The sequence below is a fragment of the Sciurus carolinensis genome, chromosome 6, assembly GCF_902686445.1.
Source record: "Sciurus carolinensis chromosome 6, mSciCar1.2, whole genome shotgun sequence".
NCBI lineage: Eukaryota > Metazoa > Chordata > Mammalia > Rodentia > Sciuridae > Sciurus > Sciurus carolinensis.
This window is the reverse complement of record NC_062218.1, coordinates 72,559,213-72,576,777: the sequence shown is the minus strand read 5'-3', so window position 1 is coordinate 72,576,777 and position 17,565 is coordinate 72,559,213. Positions and strand designations below refer to the sequence as shown.

The 17,565-nt window shown below is 31.7% G+C and overlaps 1 protein-coding gene across 1 annotated transcript in view; it reads right to left on the bottom strand.

The window, feature by feature from the left end:
* Rasa1 (RAS p21 protein activator 1) overlaps positions 1–17,565 on the bottom strand; it is a 107,662-nt gene that overhangs the window by 2,922 nt on the left and 87,175 nt on the right. The window contains exons 13-23 of the mRNA XM_047555874.1: positions 15,733–15,810; positions 13,995–14,152; positions 13,432–13,508; positions 12,126–12,298; positions 11,423–11,582; positions 10,112–10,254; positions 8,052–8,167; positions 6,985–7,071; positions 4,915–4,982; positions 3,112–3,200; positions 1,872–1,949 (exon numbers count right to left, since the gene is read on the bottom strand). Of these exons, the coding sequence (XP_047411830.1) occupies positions 1,872–1,949; positions 3,112–3,200; positions 4,915–4,982; positions 6,985–7,071; positions 8,052–8,167; positions 10,112–10,254; positions 11,423–11,582; positions 12,126–12,298; positions 13,432–13,508; positions 13,995–14,152; positions 15,733–15,810 (1,227 nt within the window). The remainder of the gene's footprint in view (positions 1–1,871; positions 1,950–3,111; positions 3,201–4,914; positions 4,983–6,984; positions 7,072–8,051; positions 8,168–10,111; positions 10,255–11,422; positions 11,583–12,125; positions 12,299–13,431; positions 13,509–13,994; positions 14,153–15,732; positions 15,811–17,565) is intronic.

The window sequence follows — 17,565 nt, the reverse complement described above, 5'->3', positions numbered from 1 at the left end:
AGCTGCATATCTGTAAATAGTTTTTTTTTTTTTTTTTTTTTTAATCTAGAACATATGCTAGATAGGAGTATAGGTATTAGCTGCTAATCTGGTAAATGCATTTTATGGAACTACAGCAGTTTGTCCAAATTGATCAATATATACGTAGGAACTAAATTATAGTACAAAAATCTTGTCAGTTTTGTAATTGGGAAATATGCTCAAAACAGTTGCTAATGTGTCCAAATAATCTTGTTAATTATGGTATCTTTAAGGTTCATGAAATAACTTGGTCATTATAATAAGTTTATAGAACTTTTCTATTAGCACTAAATGCCATTATTTCAAACCTTGAAATAAAATTTAACATGGGCTTGGATTATCAGTAGCCTTATATAAATCCATCTACCTCTTTAGTGATAGTATTTGCTATACATTCTTAAAAATTAGAAAATAGTTTTTCATGGTATAGAAATACATTTAAGCAGAACAACATTCTTATTGACTTATTGATTTATTCATTCAGTGACTAAAGGATTATAGACATGTACAGCTTAGTAAAAGAAAAAAAATGTAAACCAGTCATAGCAACAGTTACATATCATAAATATGCAGGGGAAAACTGAGGAAGCAGAATAGAAAGAGATAATGTTTTAGGAATTTGAATTATGCAGATGAATTTGAATGATTCAGGTATTGAAGGAATAGAAGAGAATGAGGAAACTGGAGGGATATCAAAATATTGCCAGCTATGCAGCCTAACTAGAAGAGTGATAGAAAAGATGGACTATAGATACTTATGATTATGGAAAATAAATGGAATCCAAACCATGAATCTAAAAACCTAGAAATATAGCTTAGTCAGTCAGCCTTAAACATTGAGCATACATTTCCCAAACAGCTCCTTAAAAACAAAAAACCTTTTTCTCTAATCACTGACCAAGTATATTTCTTGGTAGTTCTATCGCCAGATTTGCTCAGGAGTTCACAAATAGTATTTATCATTCACCCTTTTATTTCTCAGTTTCCTTATAAATATAGAGCTATGGCTATGCACACACACAGGCACGCACGCACGCTGGGGATTGAACCTAGGGCCTGTGCTTTCTCACTAGTTTTTATACCTGACTTGCAAACTAGGAGCCCTCAGACAATTCTGATTTGTTTGCCTTGGTGGTATGGTTGCTACTTAAATTTTTAGCTGAATCTGAATGCATTAAAGCAAAACATGGGTGCCTTAGACTCCTTCCTAGCATTCCTTAAGGTCATACATTTGGCTCAGTTCGCACATAGATAGATGCTATGCTTCTAGTTTCTGTACATGAACTGAAATACTAGCACTGACTTTAAAACTGATTCAATCTGAAAAATCTTATGTAATCCAGAAAATTTAACTTTACTAAGAAATGCAGGGTCTTAGAAGTTATAACTATAATCCCCATTTTAATTTTATAATCAAGTTTCATTATATATAAAGGCCAGCATGAGGCATAGGTAGAAACACTGATTGAAGCAAAACACCAAATCCACATTTTACTCCTAGAAAAGCCACAGGAACATTCATTCTCTAGTCTGTTTACTTATTTAACCTGGTCAGAACTGTGGGTTATCCATCTTGTTTCAAAAAAAGATAAAAAGACATAAATATCACAGTTACTAATATGGAATAGCTAAGAGGATAATGAACAGCAAGACAGAAACTGAAATATTACACAGGTAGGTAAAAAGCCATAATAGTGTATGCTTAGCATAAACCATGTAATGCAATTTAGTCTTTATAACTTACACAAAAATGAAATCTGTTTAACTTATATTAGGATACAAAATCTTCTTAAAGATTGTTGAATTGATTGATTGTTGTGTCTCAAAGTACTTGAAAATTATATACATACCCCAAGTTCATCTAAAAACATGATCATTCGATGTTTGTTGCTTTTGATGAATGGATTGACACCCTCCATATAAGGCTCCTAAAAAAATTAAAAGGAAAAATTTACCATATGCATCAGAAACAAACAACTAAATGAAAAACTATACATGAAGCAAGAATTCTTAGAAATCTAATGTCCATAGTAGCAGTTTATAGGAATTAATCACATGATATAAACTGTTATACTAAGGGAATCTGAGGTATTTTTAATGAAAGAATGAGAAGTTCTGGACCAAAACACAAATCATAACATTAGCCTAGTAGATTCAAATTTACAAAGTAATTACTGAAAAATCATCTAGATGTTAGAACCAGCTGCAATTCTAAGAAATTTATAAAATACAGTGTAACATTCCATAATATTAAAATATATGATTTATAAACTGTCTCAGGATTCAGATAAGTTCAAAGGTTAAATCGTGTATATAAACTCCTTTTCAAACTAAAATCCAATACTTTAAAATATGCTATAAAACATGAAACAATTAATATTAATACATCTTAAAATGAACAAGAAATTCATTGAGACTCAATACGCGACTCCAAAGGTGTAGACATGAACGTATAAGAGTAATGAAATGAGACACAAAGTAACTTTATGCCTATTACATGGGGAAAAAATGAAAATACCTGCTGAGTTTCAGCAAGGCTGTGGGGAGCAAAAACATCTGAGGGCAAAAGGTGTTTTGGGGTATCTTACATAGCAAAAGCTATAGCATATTTATTTCAATTTGTAATCCTCCCTCAAAGTTCAGGAAATAAGTGGACAAGCTTGAAAGGAAGTATATAAAATGATACTTGTTATAGCAATAACAGTAACAAGTAGCCATTTAAATATCCAAAAGTGATTTACTTCCATGTATGGAAAGAAGTTTGTCACATATTAAGGGCAAAAACAGGTGATTTATGATCCCAACCAGAACATTAATAGTTGTTATTTAGTTTAATCATGTGTTTTTAAACTTATCTGAATTTTAATATTTGTTTATTGTGACGTACATAGTAAATTGACTTTACTAAAAAATTTGTTCAGTGATTTTTATATTTAAAAGCAAGGGAATTTGTTTTCTAATAATGGTGAAAATGATGGTTTTTACCATATAAGTATCTACTACTTAAAATTTATTTGAGTTATATTTTATGGCTTTTATCATGTCAAGGTTTCATTCACAAATGACTTTTTAAAGTATCATTGTTTTTACCTTAGCTCCAAATTCCACAAGATTTGCTAAATTCTGCACAGATTTAGCCACTAATATCAGTGTTCTTGCAGCAATAGGAGATGGAGAATCTATAAGAGAAGTGGGCACAGCTAATGACACTAAATCCAAAGATACTTTCAGGTAAACAATTCTAAATTTAGTACTTTGGTATTTCTTTGTTATTAAAATAGTAACATTCTTCTATTCAGAACTCAATGTTTGAAAAGTACCTGATTTGTCCAAAATTCAAAAGAACTTGAGTTAAAAAGGAAAAAATGAATACACTTACTGTGCTTCTAGTTTTGCAAAAAGGGCACTATGAAGCTCAGAAACTACAAACTTGTTGATAATATTTCAAAATACCTCAAAAAGATTTTAATTGCTAAAGACAATCACTCCATATATCTTTCACAACAATTCACAAAGTTAATTTCAAACCACTCAGCAATTTGCAGTATAAGCAACATCTGGCTCCCAACTTTATTTGCAATCCACTAAGTATAGATAATTCACTTTAAAGAGCAAAACAAAGGTAGTCTGGGACCTCCACTTTACTTTGAAGAGAAAAGCATAAAATTTACTAATAAACTTCAGAAATATTTTAAAGCTCAGTTAGGAAACACTTGAATATAAATGAAAATTATTTATAGCTATGAAAGTAAATATAAAATATAAATATTATAAGTGGAAATATTAAAATTAAAATAATTATTTACCTGAAAAATTCTATAGGTAGTCTCCCTGACTGCTTGATTTTTTTAGATTATAATCTTTGTATCTTAAGCAGCTGAGCTGTAAATACTGTTGAGTAGCAAATAAGAGGCCAACATTCACATAAATCTCTCCAAAAGAATTCTCAACCCTTAAGTCTTAACAGACTCATAGATTTAATCATTTTAATAGCAATAAAAGATAATTGCTGGGATGTGGTGGCTCTAAATGTAAAAATTAAGATATTCCAAAATATTTTTAATGTAGTTTTGAGCTTCAAATTATTAGAACAGGCAGGTGCAATGGTGCATCCCTGTAATCCCAGAAACTCAGAAGGCTGAGATAAGAAGATTGCAAGTTTGTGGCCAGCCTGGGCAATTTAGTGAATCCCAGTATCAAAAAATAAAACAGCTGGGGAGGTCGTCAAGCTGTAAAGCACCCCGATCAGGTTCAAACCCCAAAACTGCAAAAATTGTTTTAAATTATAAGGATAAAAAAGGATCTGATGTCCTCTATTAATAAGGGCTCAAAATTACATCTGAAGTTCTATCACATTTCTTTCTTTGAAAGAAGCCTACAGAAGTCATTCCATAATGAACATGTAGATAATAAGAAAAACTGAATCACGTTTATTGGTGTTTAAAAAGACATCATATAAATTTCAATGGAAGGAACCATCTCTAACATATACAAACAGCACTACTATGACTCTAGGTAGAATTTTAATTAGATCTTAAAAGAAAATCAGGTGTACATCAATTGAGCGTGGACTGAGCACACAAAAGTTCCCAACTTGCAAAAGCCCAATTACAGTCTGTAAAATGTCATAAGAATTTGAGACACAAGTAGGGACAGAAGGAAAGTGAAATGTGTATAATTCTGCCATATCAAGCTTAAAATAGTAGATGGAAGAAAAGCTAAAAGGCAAAATAGAAGAGGTAAAGAACTGAAAAATGAAAGGGAAGGGTGCTTTATACCAAGTCTTAAAATTTGATAATTTTTCAAAAACAAAATTTAAGAGTATTCTTATCAAGTAATATAAACTGTTTGCTAATTTTATTTTCATTTCAAAATTTGTCAAAAGCTAATTACCTGAGATGATATTAAACATCCGTGGATTCAGGATGGCAGGACAGATAAGCCGAAGAAAAACAAAACCACTAAATGGGAGGGAAAATTTTTTTTAGAAAATAAATATAAACAGAATTGTTAATTCTCATAGAACCACAATCTTTACTCCGAATTAACGCTGAACAGCCCAAAGATAGTTTAAGAAAACAGTAAATCGAAGCACTGTATTTTAAGAAAGGTATATCTCCTTCTTGAATATATATTACCCAGTTTCTCCAAATTTGGGTTTTAGATTAATTTGGGGAATATATTAAGTTTCAAACAGCATTTACTGTCTTAGCCAAGAATTTGAGATGCTATAGTAGTACAAATAAACTCTTCGTAGATGTATAGTTTTGAATTCCTATTACTCTTTCTTTTTTATACACAAAACACCCCAGTAAAGTCTGTTATAAATCAACTTGGTTGTTATAAATTGTGTTGATGAGTCATAAAAGTGGGAATCCAAAGGGACTTCTTACTGGTAAATGAAAAGTGTTTACAATAAATAGAATGATGAAGAGTTCTTAATAAAGAACAGAACATTATGAATTCTATCTAAAGTTTATAAAAAGCTGTCAAGTTACAAAATAATAATAGCAAAAATCAGTATAAAAGTATATGGCATAATGATAGCTATTATATGAGATTTTACCTGCTACTTTTGCTTGGGGAACAATGTAATGATGTTAAGAGGTAAGCTTATATAGATATATTCCTACTGTACCTCCTTCAGTCACTAAGTACCAAGATGATGTATATTGTCCTATGGGTTATTTTCTTTTAGGATCCATACTAATATTTAACCTTTTACTTGACCTATGTAAAGACAAGCATTATTCCCCAGATAGTTTATAAAATTCTATCTAGAGATTATCAGCACAGTCTGTTATTTGTTGAGGAGATAACCCAACCTTTGAACATATTCTACACTGTTATTTTTAGACTCTTAGAAAATAAAAGCTATTTCTCAAACAGCATTTATAGCAATTATAAGACTAAATAAATCTTTAAATCTGGATTTCTTTTAAATGAACTTATTAAGGTTCTTGCATAAATTTACTTGAAAACATTTCAGTACTTAAGTAGGATCTGTGAACCTAAAACCTAACCTGGCTACACTGAACCATGTAAGAATGCAAGTGTACAGACCTACTTTGTTAGTTTTTAGAGATTATTTAAAATTTGAAAGGGATATGTAAGAACCTACACATATTTAAAAGCTTACCAAGAATAGAAATTATCATCTTGGGCATGGATGGCCCCTGAAACACCTTGTCGTACTATATCAATCAATATAGCAGAATTTCCTACTGTGCTTAACAGTTAATTTCCATCATACAATAACTCTGCTGAAATAGTTTGTAATCCATTTCCTCCCAGTCACCCTTAAAGCCAAAAAATAGAGAATTTATAATTTTTAAATATATCATAACTAATCAAGAGAGTTATTTTGGGGTTATTGTTTTTTGTTTGTTTCTATCTTTTCGTAGTAGTGGTAGGGAGTCTAACACAGGACTTTGCACATGTTAGGAAAGTACCCTAGTACTGAACTATAAGTACCCCTAGCTACCCAAGAGAAACTTCATGTGTGAGAAAAGTAGAAGCCCTTGACAAAATTTAGATTGGAGAGAGGACTAATATACATTTCAAAATTAATTGTCTAATACTTGTGTCTTTTAGTGAGTACCTAACTTTTTTTTGAGAGTAATATAACTGACAGTATATATCCGACATAATAAATTAGAAAACTGCTTCATTTTCTGATGTACCATCAATGATATTGTATTGGTTGGGATATGCTTCTTACTGTACAGTGAGCAAGCTTTGAAACAGGAGGCTTTGGCTGAAGATCAGCCCAAAGTCAAAGACTGTGTTACAATTAATCAGTATATAAATGGTTCAATTACTGTTGTTCTCTCTTAGCACCAAAAGTCTCTTTCTCTATATATGTGTATGAATACATAAACATATACAGGTACACACACGCATACACACAAAGTCACTGTGTGCTGTACACAGTGTTGTAACAAATTAATTGATGAGCCTTACCTAACAACTCTTGTTCTCATGGTGGTATTTGTAGGCCATTTGTGTTGAACAGATTTCTGTAAACACCCATATATATATCTCAGTGTCCTGCCAAAATAACACAATCATCTCAATACAGAAAAAAAGTAAAAAATACTGATCTCACAGCAGCCAAAAGCGTTACTCAAATATACCACATTTTAATTCAATTGTCCTTTCCCCTAAAAAAAGTATTTTGGCAAAAGTAATAAACACATTTAACAAAAGGTAAGGAAAACATAATCCAATGAGTTTATCATCGCCAAATTTTTTTAGATGTTGATAGACCTTTATTCTACTCATTTATTTATATGTGGCGCTGAGAATTGAACCCAGTGCCTCACACATGGTAGGCAAGCACTCTACCACTGAGCCACAACCCCAGACCCTAGACTGCTTATCTTTAATGAAAGTATGAATCAAATATTGGAATGAAGATAGAGAAACTGTTGTGGTACAAGTTCTGTGGAAAACCACACTGACTTGTTAAAACTACATCTACTTGAATAAGAAAGTTCACTAACACTGGAGGCCCTTCAGCAGATATTGAATGATACTGAAATCTTATATACGCTTTTTATTTTTTATTTATTTTTTTCTTTTTTCTTTTTTATTGCAGTGCTGGGGAGAGAACCCAGGGCCTTATACATGCTTGGTGAGCACCCAACCCCACAGTCACATTTCGACCCTCTGGTATACATTTATACATTTTGAACAAGAAATTCGAGCGGACTAAATAGATTTGTCTTTAATATCTCCTTAAATCTGAAATGAAAGGCCCCCTTTATTCACTTCCCAAACTACTAGATAAGCCACGTGTAAATGCATGGTTTGTTTTCCAAATGTAAATGTTTCATTTTGCTTTCTTTAAGAATATTTCTCTCTGGATACTTTCACTCTTTCCTTACGTACAGTTCACCTTATGAAGATTTAAAACTATAACTTTTTCAGAATATAATATCAGGAATAGACAGCTTATATACTTTTTTTTAAAAGCCATTTTTCAAAACACAAGCAATTTCTTATCAAATGAAAATTTTACTACTTACGGTGGAAGTATTTCTGAAGCCATGAATATTTTCTCCACAAGCTCTGAAAGTATGTTCAATAGGTGTGCTAAATTAGTGTTCACATCTTCATTTTTTTCTAACTTGGATGGACTTAACTAAGAAGGAGCAGATAAATATAAATCAAGTTTGGCAATGATAAATGCAAGTAACTCACTGTGTAAAGAGTTATTTTCAAGATTCTCCTCTATTGTATCAATCTTTCCTTTTTCCTTTGCATAAATGGGAATTTTAAGTAGTTGCTCTATGGAACTTCTAATAGACTTGCTACCATTCATTCCCAAGTACTCAACTGAAGAGCAAGCAGTGATTACTGAATTGTATTTATCTGAATAAAAAAACTGACTACATAAAATCTGAATGGGATGGGACTTAATGGCTAATGAAAATACCAATGCCTTAGGCAGAATCATAATCCTTTCTGAAAACTGGATGCTTGAGTTCTGGTCTAGTGTCAATAGAGTGTTTTTATCTATAAAAGTATGAATTCCCTCTATAGTTCAGGGACTCCCTACAGACTTGATATATTTCTGTGTCAACTTTCATGGTTAGACTTACTATAGCATTACCCCAGATTTTCAACACTAGATCACTCACTTCTTCCCTTTATTAAATAAGAACAACTTAGTGCAACATTAACTTTAAAAAAATTTTTTGTGTGTGTGTAGATGGACCTTTTTGTGTGTGTGGATGGACCTTTTTTTTTTTTAATATGTGGTACTGAGAATTGAACCCTGTGCCTCACACATGCTAGGCAAGCACTCTACCACTGAGCCATAATACCAGCCCCATAATTAACATCTTGACAGTTCCCAGCATTTAATTCCTTATTTTGTATCAATTCAAAAAGATATTATCAGACCACACGCAGTGGTGGTGCATGCCTCTAATCCCAGCCACTTGGGAGGCTATGGCAGGAGGATCATGAGTTCAAATCCAGCGTCAGCAACTTAGAGAGGCACTTAGCAAATCAGTGAGACCCTGTCTGTAAAATTTTAAAAATATGAAATAGGGCTGGGGATGTAGCCCAGTGATCGAGTGCCCGAGTTCAATGCCTGGTACCAAAACCAAAAAGAAAAGGTATAATCGCAATCTTTCTTTTTAATTACTCCACCACAAAAATAATAAGAAAACAGCCATGTGAGTTTCTCACCATCTTAATGGTTTATTATAAGTTCACATTGAAGCCTTTAGTCATACTAAAAACATGATTTTATGTGCTTTTCTCATAATCTCCATTCCCCGAATGACCTTGTAAGGACAAACCTACATGTTATATAGTGTTATGTAGGTTTTACAGGTTAAACATCCCTAATTGGAAAAGTCAAAATCTGGAACGCACCAAGTTACCAAACTTTTTGAGTGTTAACATGTTACCACAAGTTGAAAATTCCACACCTGACTTCCTTTGGTGCATATTAGTCAAAGCAGGAGCAAAAATATTGTATAAAATTACCCTTGGGCTAGTATGAAGTATACAAATAAATTTTATGTTTAGTATTTGCCTCCCATCTCCAGGATACCTCATTGTGTACATGAAAGTAGTCTAAAATTTGAAGAAAAAAAAAAAAAAATCCCAAATCTGAAACCCTTCTGGTCCCTGGCATTTTGGATAAGGGATATACAACCTGTTCAATTGAAGGCCCTAAAAAACTCAATTTATGTTATGCATACTTTCAGAAAGGAGTGTATTCTTATTCATTAGTATAGCAGGAGAAAAATCAAAATATTTTCATGAATTTCTAGTGCAACTTAATGGTTTCTAATTTCAAAATAAAGCACATGTGTGGTGCTTGAGAGTAAACTCAGTATATTACACATTCTAAGAAAGTGTGTTTTACAGAGCTACATGCTACACCCCTAGTCCTAAAGTACCTCTTTTTTAAAAAGTGTTTTTTACATTTTTATATATGTACTACATAATGTATAACTGATTTGATGAATAATTTCAGAAAATATATTTTCCTATGCAATTTATTATGACAATTACTACGTATTAATGTATGCTATTTGCTGAAATATTTAAAGCATTAAATTCTTACCTCACAAGACTGTTTACTTTCCATTATCTTTAAGATGGAGTCTTTCAAAGCATGATGAACAAATTGTGTAGCAGTGGCTTTCATATATTGCTCCATCAAGGTGCTTGCAAGTGTTGTGGCTCTAAATAGGGTAGTGGCTTCATCTACACAAACATTCACATTAGAAGATTATTTACAGAGTACTCTACTAAGGTGACCAAATTGGAAATTAAATGAATTTATTTTTCTGCAACAGTTTTAACCATTTAAATGCACTATGCAGCACTGAAATACTGATTATAATGACGTAATTTTAACAACTCTTGTAAAAGACTTTTTCATGTGTGTGAAATCATTAGATCATAAACAGGAAAAGGAATGAATACCATCATGCTCATGTGAAAACATGGAACACTCAGAATGGTTATATCACTTGCCCCAGATCAGTTAGCCAATTAATCATAAGACTGAAATCAAAAAGAGCCTGTTTTGGTATCTGATTTTATGCTTTGAAAATCTGAATCCATTTCCAAATAATAACATAAAATCTAAGTATAAATTATTAGCTATATATAATTTTAGAATCACTGTAATAAAATATATTATTGAAAATAATATGGAAAATTATGTAAAATATGTACCATCACTTTACCTACTCCTTAACAAACACATTTTTTATAATTTTTATGATTAGAAGGAAATAGTTCTAGACTTTGCAGTGTATTTAGGGAACTTAGAAGCAAGGGCTGTTACTGAATCAAAGTACTAGGGGGAAACATATTCTGGCATTATTAGTAAAGCTGTTAAAAGCACTGTGTGTTCAATGGCCTGGGAACTACTATAGAAGCCAGAAATAAAATGTAACCAACATCAAACTTCCATGCAATGAATTAGTAAGTAAAAAGACAATACAGTAAGTATACTAAACTATTCTTAATAGTGAAGCTCTATGGGCCACTGATCTAGAAACAGAAATCACTTTCTTAGGTCTTGTAATACATACCTGTCATGACAAGAACATATTAGAAACATTAGCCCCCCCATATTAACCAACATAAGGAGTTCCAGTATTTCAACTGCAATTTTTAAAAAATACCTTTATTTATTTTCGTGGTGCTGAGGATCAAACCCAGTGCCTCACATGTGCTAGGCAAGTGTTCTACCACTGAGCCATAACTCCAGCCCTCAATTGCAATTTTTAAATGAAGAAATAGAAAAATTTACTTTACAATATGATTTAATTAATATATTTGAAGACAGACCCAAATATTTACATATTTATATAACATATAAATCTAATTATTAACCCAGTTTTTACACATCCATACTTACCTTCCATGCTTATTTCTCTGTCATTTAGTGTACATAACAACAATGATTCAAGCTTTTCATGAAGAAAAATCCTCAGTAGGATGCTAGCCAATAGTGTTCGGTCTTGTCCACATACATGGGATAAAGCATAGACTACATGAAGTTCTTTTTGCAATATAAGCTAAAAATGACATTAAAAAACATGGCTGAAAGTTCACAGCATTACATAGTCTTGGTGAGACTAATATGAAATAGGGTTTTTTTTCATGTTATATTTAAAGTATGTCCACTGAATAAATTTATTTAAAAACAGTAATGAGTTTGTTGCCCACATTTTTCTTATTTCTTTCTTTGGTACTGGGGATTGAACCCAGGGGCTCTTTGCCACTAAGCTACATTCCCAAGGCCTTTTAATTTTTTATTTTGAGATGGGTTCTCACTAAGTTGTTCAGGAGCTCACTAAACTGCTGAGACCAGCCTTGAACTTGTGATCCTCTGGCCTTAGCCTCCCAAGTTGCTGGGATTACAGGCATGAGCCACCACACCTGGTCACATTCTGGTCTTTTAACATCAAAATTATACTACATGATTTTTAACCTCTGGCTACCAGTGTGCCACTAAGTTTGAAATTACTATATTTAACTTAATGGATCTTTTGTTAAATGGTAAATGTTTCTATTAAGAATGTCATTAAAAATAATTAGACTGGCAAATAACATAATACCTCTTTAAATTCACTGTATTCTTCTTCTGGCATGATTTTTTCCATAGAATATCGTGCTCGTACACGCAGGGATCCTGGTTCAATACCTTTTAGTGGTATGTGCGAGCTGAGCAGAAACCATTCATCTGTGGCATGTCCTTTTTGTAACCGGCTTAATTGGCAGCGCATAAATACTTTGAAAGGAAAATGAATTACTTCATCAAATTTTCAGTCTTCACCATATTGTTACATGCTTTTCATTAAAGGAGTTTTCTATAACAAATTCAATACTTAATAGCTTACTTCATTCATTTACTGAATGCCTACTGTGTGCTAGGCTGTGATAGGGGCATGGCATATAAAGATGATTAAGACATGGTCTTGAAAGAAATTGATTATGGTATAGTGTGATAAGTACTGTAATAATGGTTAATGCTTTTTAAAGAAATACTATCTAATGCAGCCTACGAAAATTAAAAATCCATTCCAAACAGGTAACCCTTGAGCTGATTTGTAATAGGATAAGTGAAAAAGTAAAGGAAAAAAAGAGATATTACAGTCCAAATAGGAGGTATGGCTTTCCTTCTCTATGATTACTAGGGTTTTATCATGAAAATAATGGGGAACCACTAAAAAAGTTACATTTAAATATTTAAATGTAGGAATGTAGGAATTACAGAATAAACATTTTATAGACAAATTCAGGCTTTGATCTATCAGTTAACACATATCACTTCCCTCCCTAAGCTTGAGTTTTAAGAAGGTATTAACCTAATTCACCCTAATGTGAATGTTAAATCCCACTGCCATCTGTTCTAGCAACAGGCTGGGAAGAAGTGTACTGCTAATACAAGAACCAGAAACATTTGGAGATTAGAGTGAACAAACAACATACTCTAGTTTAAAGAATTTGTTTTAATAGAGTACTTTTTTACCTAGACATGCTAAGTATAGGAGAGTAGGAAAAAGCTAAAAAGATAGAAAGGAGGAAGGGGAGGGGAAGTCCCACAGAAAAATGACCACTGTTACCATTTATTTGTATTTTGTTGTTTGTTTTTTTTTTTTTTTTTTTTTTTTTTTTTTTGCTGGGGAAAGGAGATGTCTATTTTAGTTTTAAGGGCTTAAGTTCACAATATGTACAATTTAACTACTTTTCTTCCTTAGATACATCCTCTCAATAATCTATACTTTCAGATTATAGTGAGGAACTATCTCAAATTATAGTACTTGCATTTATTTTTAATTTTCATTTAAGATATGTCATTATGATGCTAAAAATATATAAAAGATGCTATTTTCACCTTAGAAAGTTTCTATATCAACTTACAGATATCAGGATCTTTGCTTTTCTTTGTTTTATTACTAAGCGTGATTTCAAATCTATTGATGTCAGGAGGAAGATCACTACAGAAGCAAGGAGAAAAAGAATTAACAAATGTTCTAACTACTTGATTTCTTTAGTTTTAGTGCTAAAAAAACCCTCAGTTTCTGTTAAAATCTCAAGTGTGCTAGAATAAAAACTAGACTGACAACATATTTTATTATTTGGTATACAGGAATATCTACAAGCAATTTACGCTTTCCTACCACCTTTTAATTTCTTACACTACCAATAATTCATTCAAATAAATCATGGAAGCCCTAGTAACCATTTTGTATGTTTTTGGACTTATCAGTAATGCTAATTTATATTAATAATTAGATGAAAAAACCAAGGTGAACAAATGCAACACAAAAACATTATCCACTATTAAAACATCTAGACTTGATTCCTTGTTCTGACAGTTGAGATTATAGAGACTCTCCCCATCTTAAAAAGGAAAGAAAATACAGTATGGTGTTTAAAAAAAAAAAAAAAGTGATTTAATGTAATGATAAAATAAAACTTACTCAAAGACAAATTCCTCTGACCACACTGGGTTTTGCCCTTCCCTTGCATGAGTTTTTGCTACTTGGACACTATTCAAGTAGATATTACAATATGGATTAGTAAAATGTTTTACTGGGAGTTTGTGAGCTTCTTCAATATGTAAAACAAGGCTGCTGACCTGAAGAAAACACAAAAATTATTTCCTCAGATTTTAAGAATTGTGCATTAGGTTTCTAAAACAATTATTATGAAGTAAGAAAAAATAGTGACTTGTTTTTCTGCTTTTCTTTTACATGACGTACTACAAAATGCAACATTTAAGCATTTAAAATAATCTTTCTCACTTAAAAACTTCAACTAAAAATGCAATTTTATTTCATAAGTTATTCCTGTTCTTGCAGAGTAATGAAATATACCTTTTCTACCATTAAAAAAAACATACAGAGAAAATGAAGTTAAGGTTTCTTTATTAATGAGTAGACACCTGGCACTACCAGAATCAAAATCTTGAATGTTATAAAATGCTAACTTCACTGAAAGATTTTATTACTACAGAAGAGAATTTCTCAGCTAAAAAATAGTTTTCAAACACTATGTCTGCCTTCTGATTTTATAGAAAAGGATACAAATCCAGGAAGCTTAGTTACTTATCAGTGTTAGTGCCAAGACTCAGATCATCTACCTCCTAGTATCAGGTCATCTTTTTCTCTTGTCATCTACTTGTGTGACTTTCTGTTTGAGCTTTGCCTTTCTCATATATTAAAACATGTATAAAAGCCTACACTGAAGGTTTTAAGGACTAGAAATAGTATACATATAGCGCAGAGCAGAGTACCTGATGCATAAAAAAGGCTCACGGAATATTAGCTGTGGTTACATTATATCCATAAATGATAAGTTCATGGCTAAATAAATACACAATAATCCAATAAATACACAATTTGCTCTTATTTGCACAGGTTCAATCCAATTTTCCATAGCTTACAAAATGTTTAAAGTTTTTATGTTTTAATGACATATGGTGATTATGTATATGATTAAATGTTCTTGCGAGAAGGGCCAGACTCTGGATTACAGGAACTAGTTACTTAAATATTAACCATTTATCCATTTCCAGTAGAACAGAATATTAAATTTGACAAGTGTATTAGAAATTCTTTAGTCAATAAATATGTATTGTATTAAGCTTTCTCAAAACCCCAATAGTGTCAAAATTTGCCAGTTTTTCCCCCAAGAATCTAAGGATGACTATGAAGAAAAAAAAGCTAAAAACTGGAGAGTATAAAGTTGCTCTCACATACCTAGAAAAAGAGAAACCCTAGCTAAACTTTCCATCAATCAAAGTATAGGCCTTGTTAAGGTTTCTAAGAGTTATACAGTAGGTTTCAGAAACAAGTAAAATATAGTAAAAATTCCAAAAGTCAGATAACCCTTCAATAATACTTTCAGTTCTGCCTTTTTGGCATAGGCCAAAATAATTTTTTGAAGGAGAAAAAATTCCCAAATAGTTGCTTTTCTTGGTTTGAAGAATAGACTAAGAACCAGATGTAGGTATACAGAAAGCATTCTTTCATTAAGAAATAACTACTGTGTCTACCACTAAAGCAAATGGGAGTTATGCAGCTTTAAAATGCCTGAAAACATTAACCTCTCTTCAGAAATATTGCCCAAACTAGTTAAGATAGAAACATAAAAAGATAAAGCACAGTAAATGAAATATAATGAAACATGACAATTACAAATCAAATAAAGTTTCACCTGACGAAGGCGTTTATTAGATGTTCCTGGACTACTTTTCCGTAAATTGCAAAATGCCTGCAGACCTTTCATCCAGTCCTACAAAAAAATAACATAGCATTTGAAAGAAATATACATGAATTTATTTGGTTTCCAACTGTCAATTTATTTTCTTCAAATTAAATGTTTTTCTTTCTCTGGATTTCTATTTCTAGTCTAGAGTACACTCCACTTTATTTGTGCCCAAAGGAGTGAGGGAAAAAACCAAATGTGTGTGTGTGTCTGTGTAAAAAATTGCTTGAGTTTATGTAGAATCACTACATTAATTTTAAGTATACCAATGAGTGGCCAATTAATTAACCAAAAAATAAAATTTACATTAAAAAAGTGTTTCTCCTCAACAAGTACTACCTTGGAGGAAATGTCTGTGTGTAGTTAAGCTCTTAACATTTAAGCCCATCTATGACACAATTTAAATTGACACATTTTATGAGAAGGCCAATTTCAAAACCAATTGATAATGTGATGACTGATATGACAAGCATTCTAATTCTTTACCTCAGACCACAATATGAAAGTAGAAATGTGTAAGTGGGTTGGGTTATTTCTAAACCTTTTAAATATAACATTAGATTTTAGAAATCATTTGGCCTTATATTTAAATTATAACTACATTTTAAAATGTTTAAGTATCTACTGTTCTGGAAGAAGAGCCCAATTTAGTATTATTAAAAATCTAAACATTTACTTTAGCTTACAAATTTCTGGAAGGCTCTGTACTGCTTTATTTCAGTTTTGTGTCTGGTTTGTTGGCTCCTTCAATGACTCTGAATGGTCACTATTTAAAGAATATGAAAGTAGAGAAAATCCAATCCAAATCAATTAACACAACTTTCAGAAATAGAAAATAACCAGAGACCCCACAATGCAACAAATCAACAAAATAAATATTTTTCTTCCTCATGACTAAACTTTTATTTTCAAAACTTGGGTTCAACCACAGAAGAATCATTCATTTGGACTTTTTATGGTACATGGAAAGTAAGAATATGGAAAAAGCATATAAAAACAACGTTTTAAGTGAGACTTGGGAAAAAAAACTGAAATGTCATAAGATGTGACACATCTTTTTTCAGAAAGAAAGAAAATGACAAAATATCTAGAAGATAGGATACTGACATTTAAATTTCTATTCCTAAACTGATTTCTAACATTTTAAAAACTAAGTTACTAAAATGTTTTGAGCCCTACTTTTCTCATCTTAAAATTAGGAATACATACCTACAAAACAAAAGTTTATGGCACTATTAGGGAAATAAGTATTTGAACTATTTTACAAAGATTTGAAATATGACAAATTATAAGCTGTAAGACTCATGCATCATATTTTTTCTAAGTCTGATAGTTTCACAGTTTTTGAGTCAGGGGCCCATACTAGGATCCAAAGGCATTTTTTATTATTTGTTTGGGTTTTTTAAAATTTTATTTTAAATAGTACTAGAGATGGAACCGAACGATACTGTACCACTAAGCCTCACATCCAGCCCTTTTTATTTTGAGAAAGGGCATCAGTTGTTGAAGATGGCCTTGAACTTGGGCAATTCCTGCTTCAGCCTCTCCAAGTTTGAAGAGCATCTGCCTTATACACATGGTTAGCAAATTTGTTCTACTTCTAATAAAGCCACTTTGTTTTGCCTCTTAGCCATCTTTAAATTCCTTCCGTAGATTAAAAGCAGAACTATATCCATATTTGTACAAAATACAACTAAGCATGCCAGAAATATTAACGTTTAAAGAAAATATTTTAAAAGGAGACTTTTGAAAGCATTTCTTCAAAGACTTACTTAAAATTTT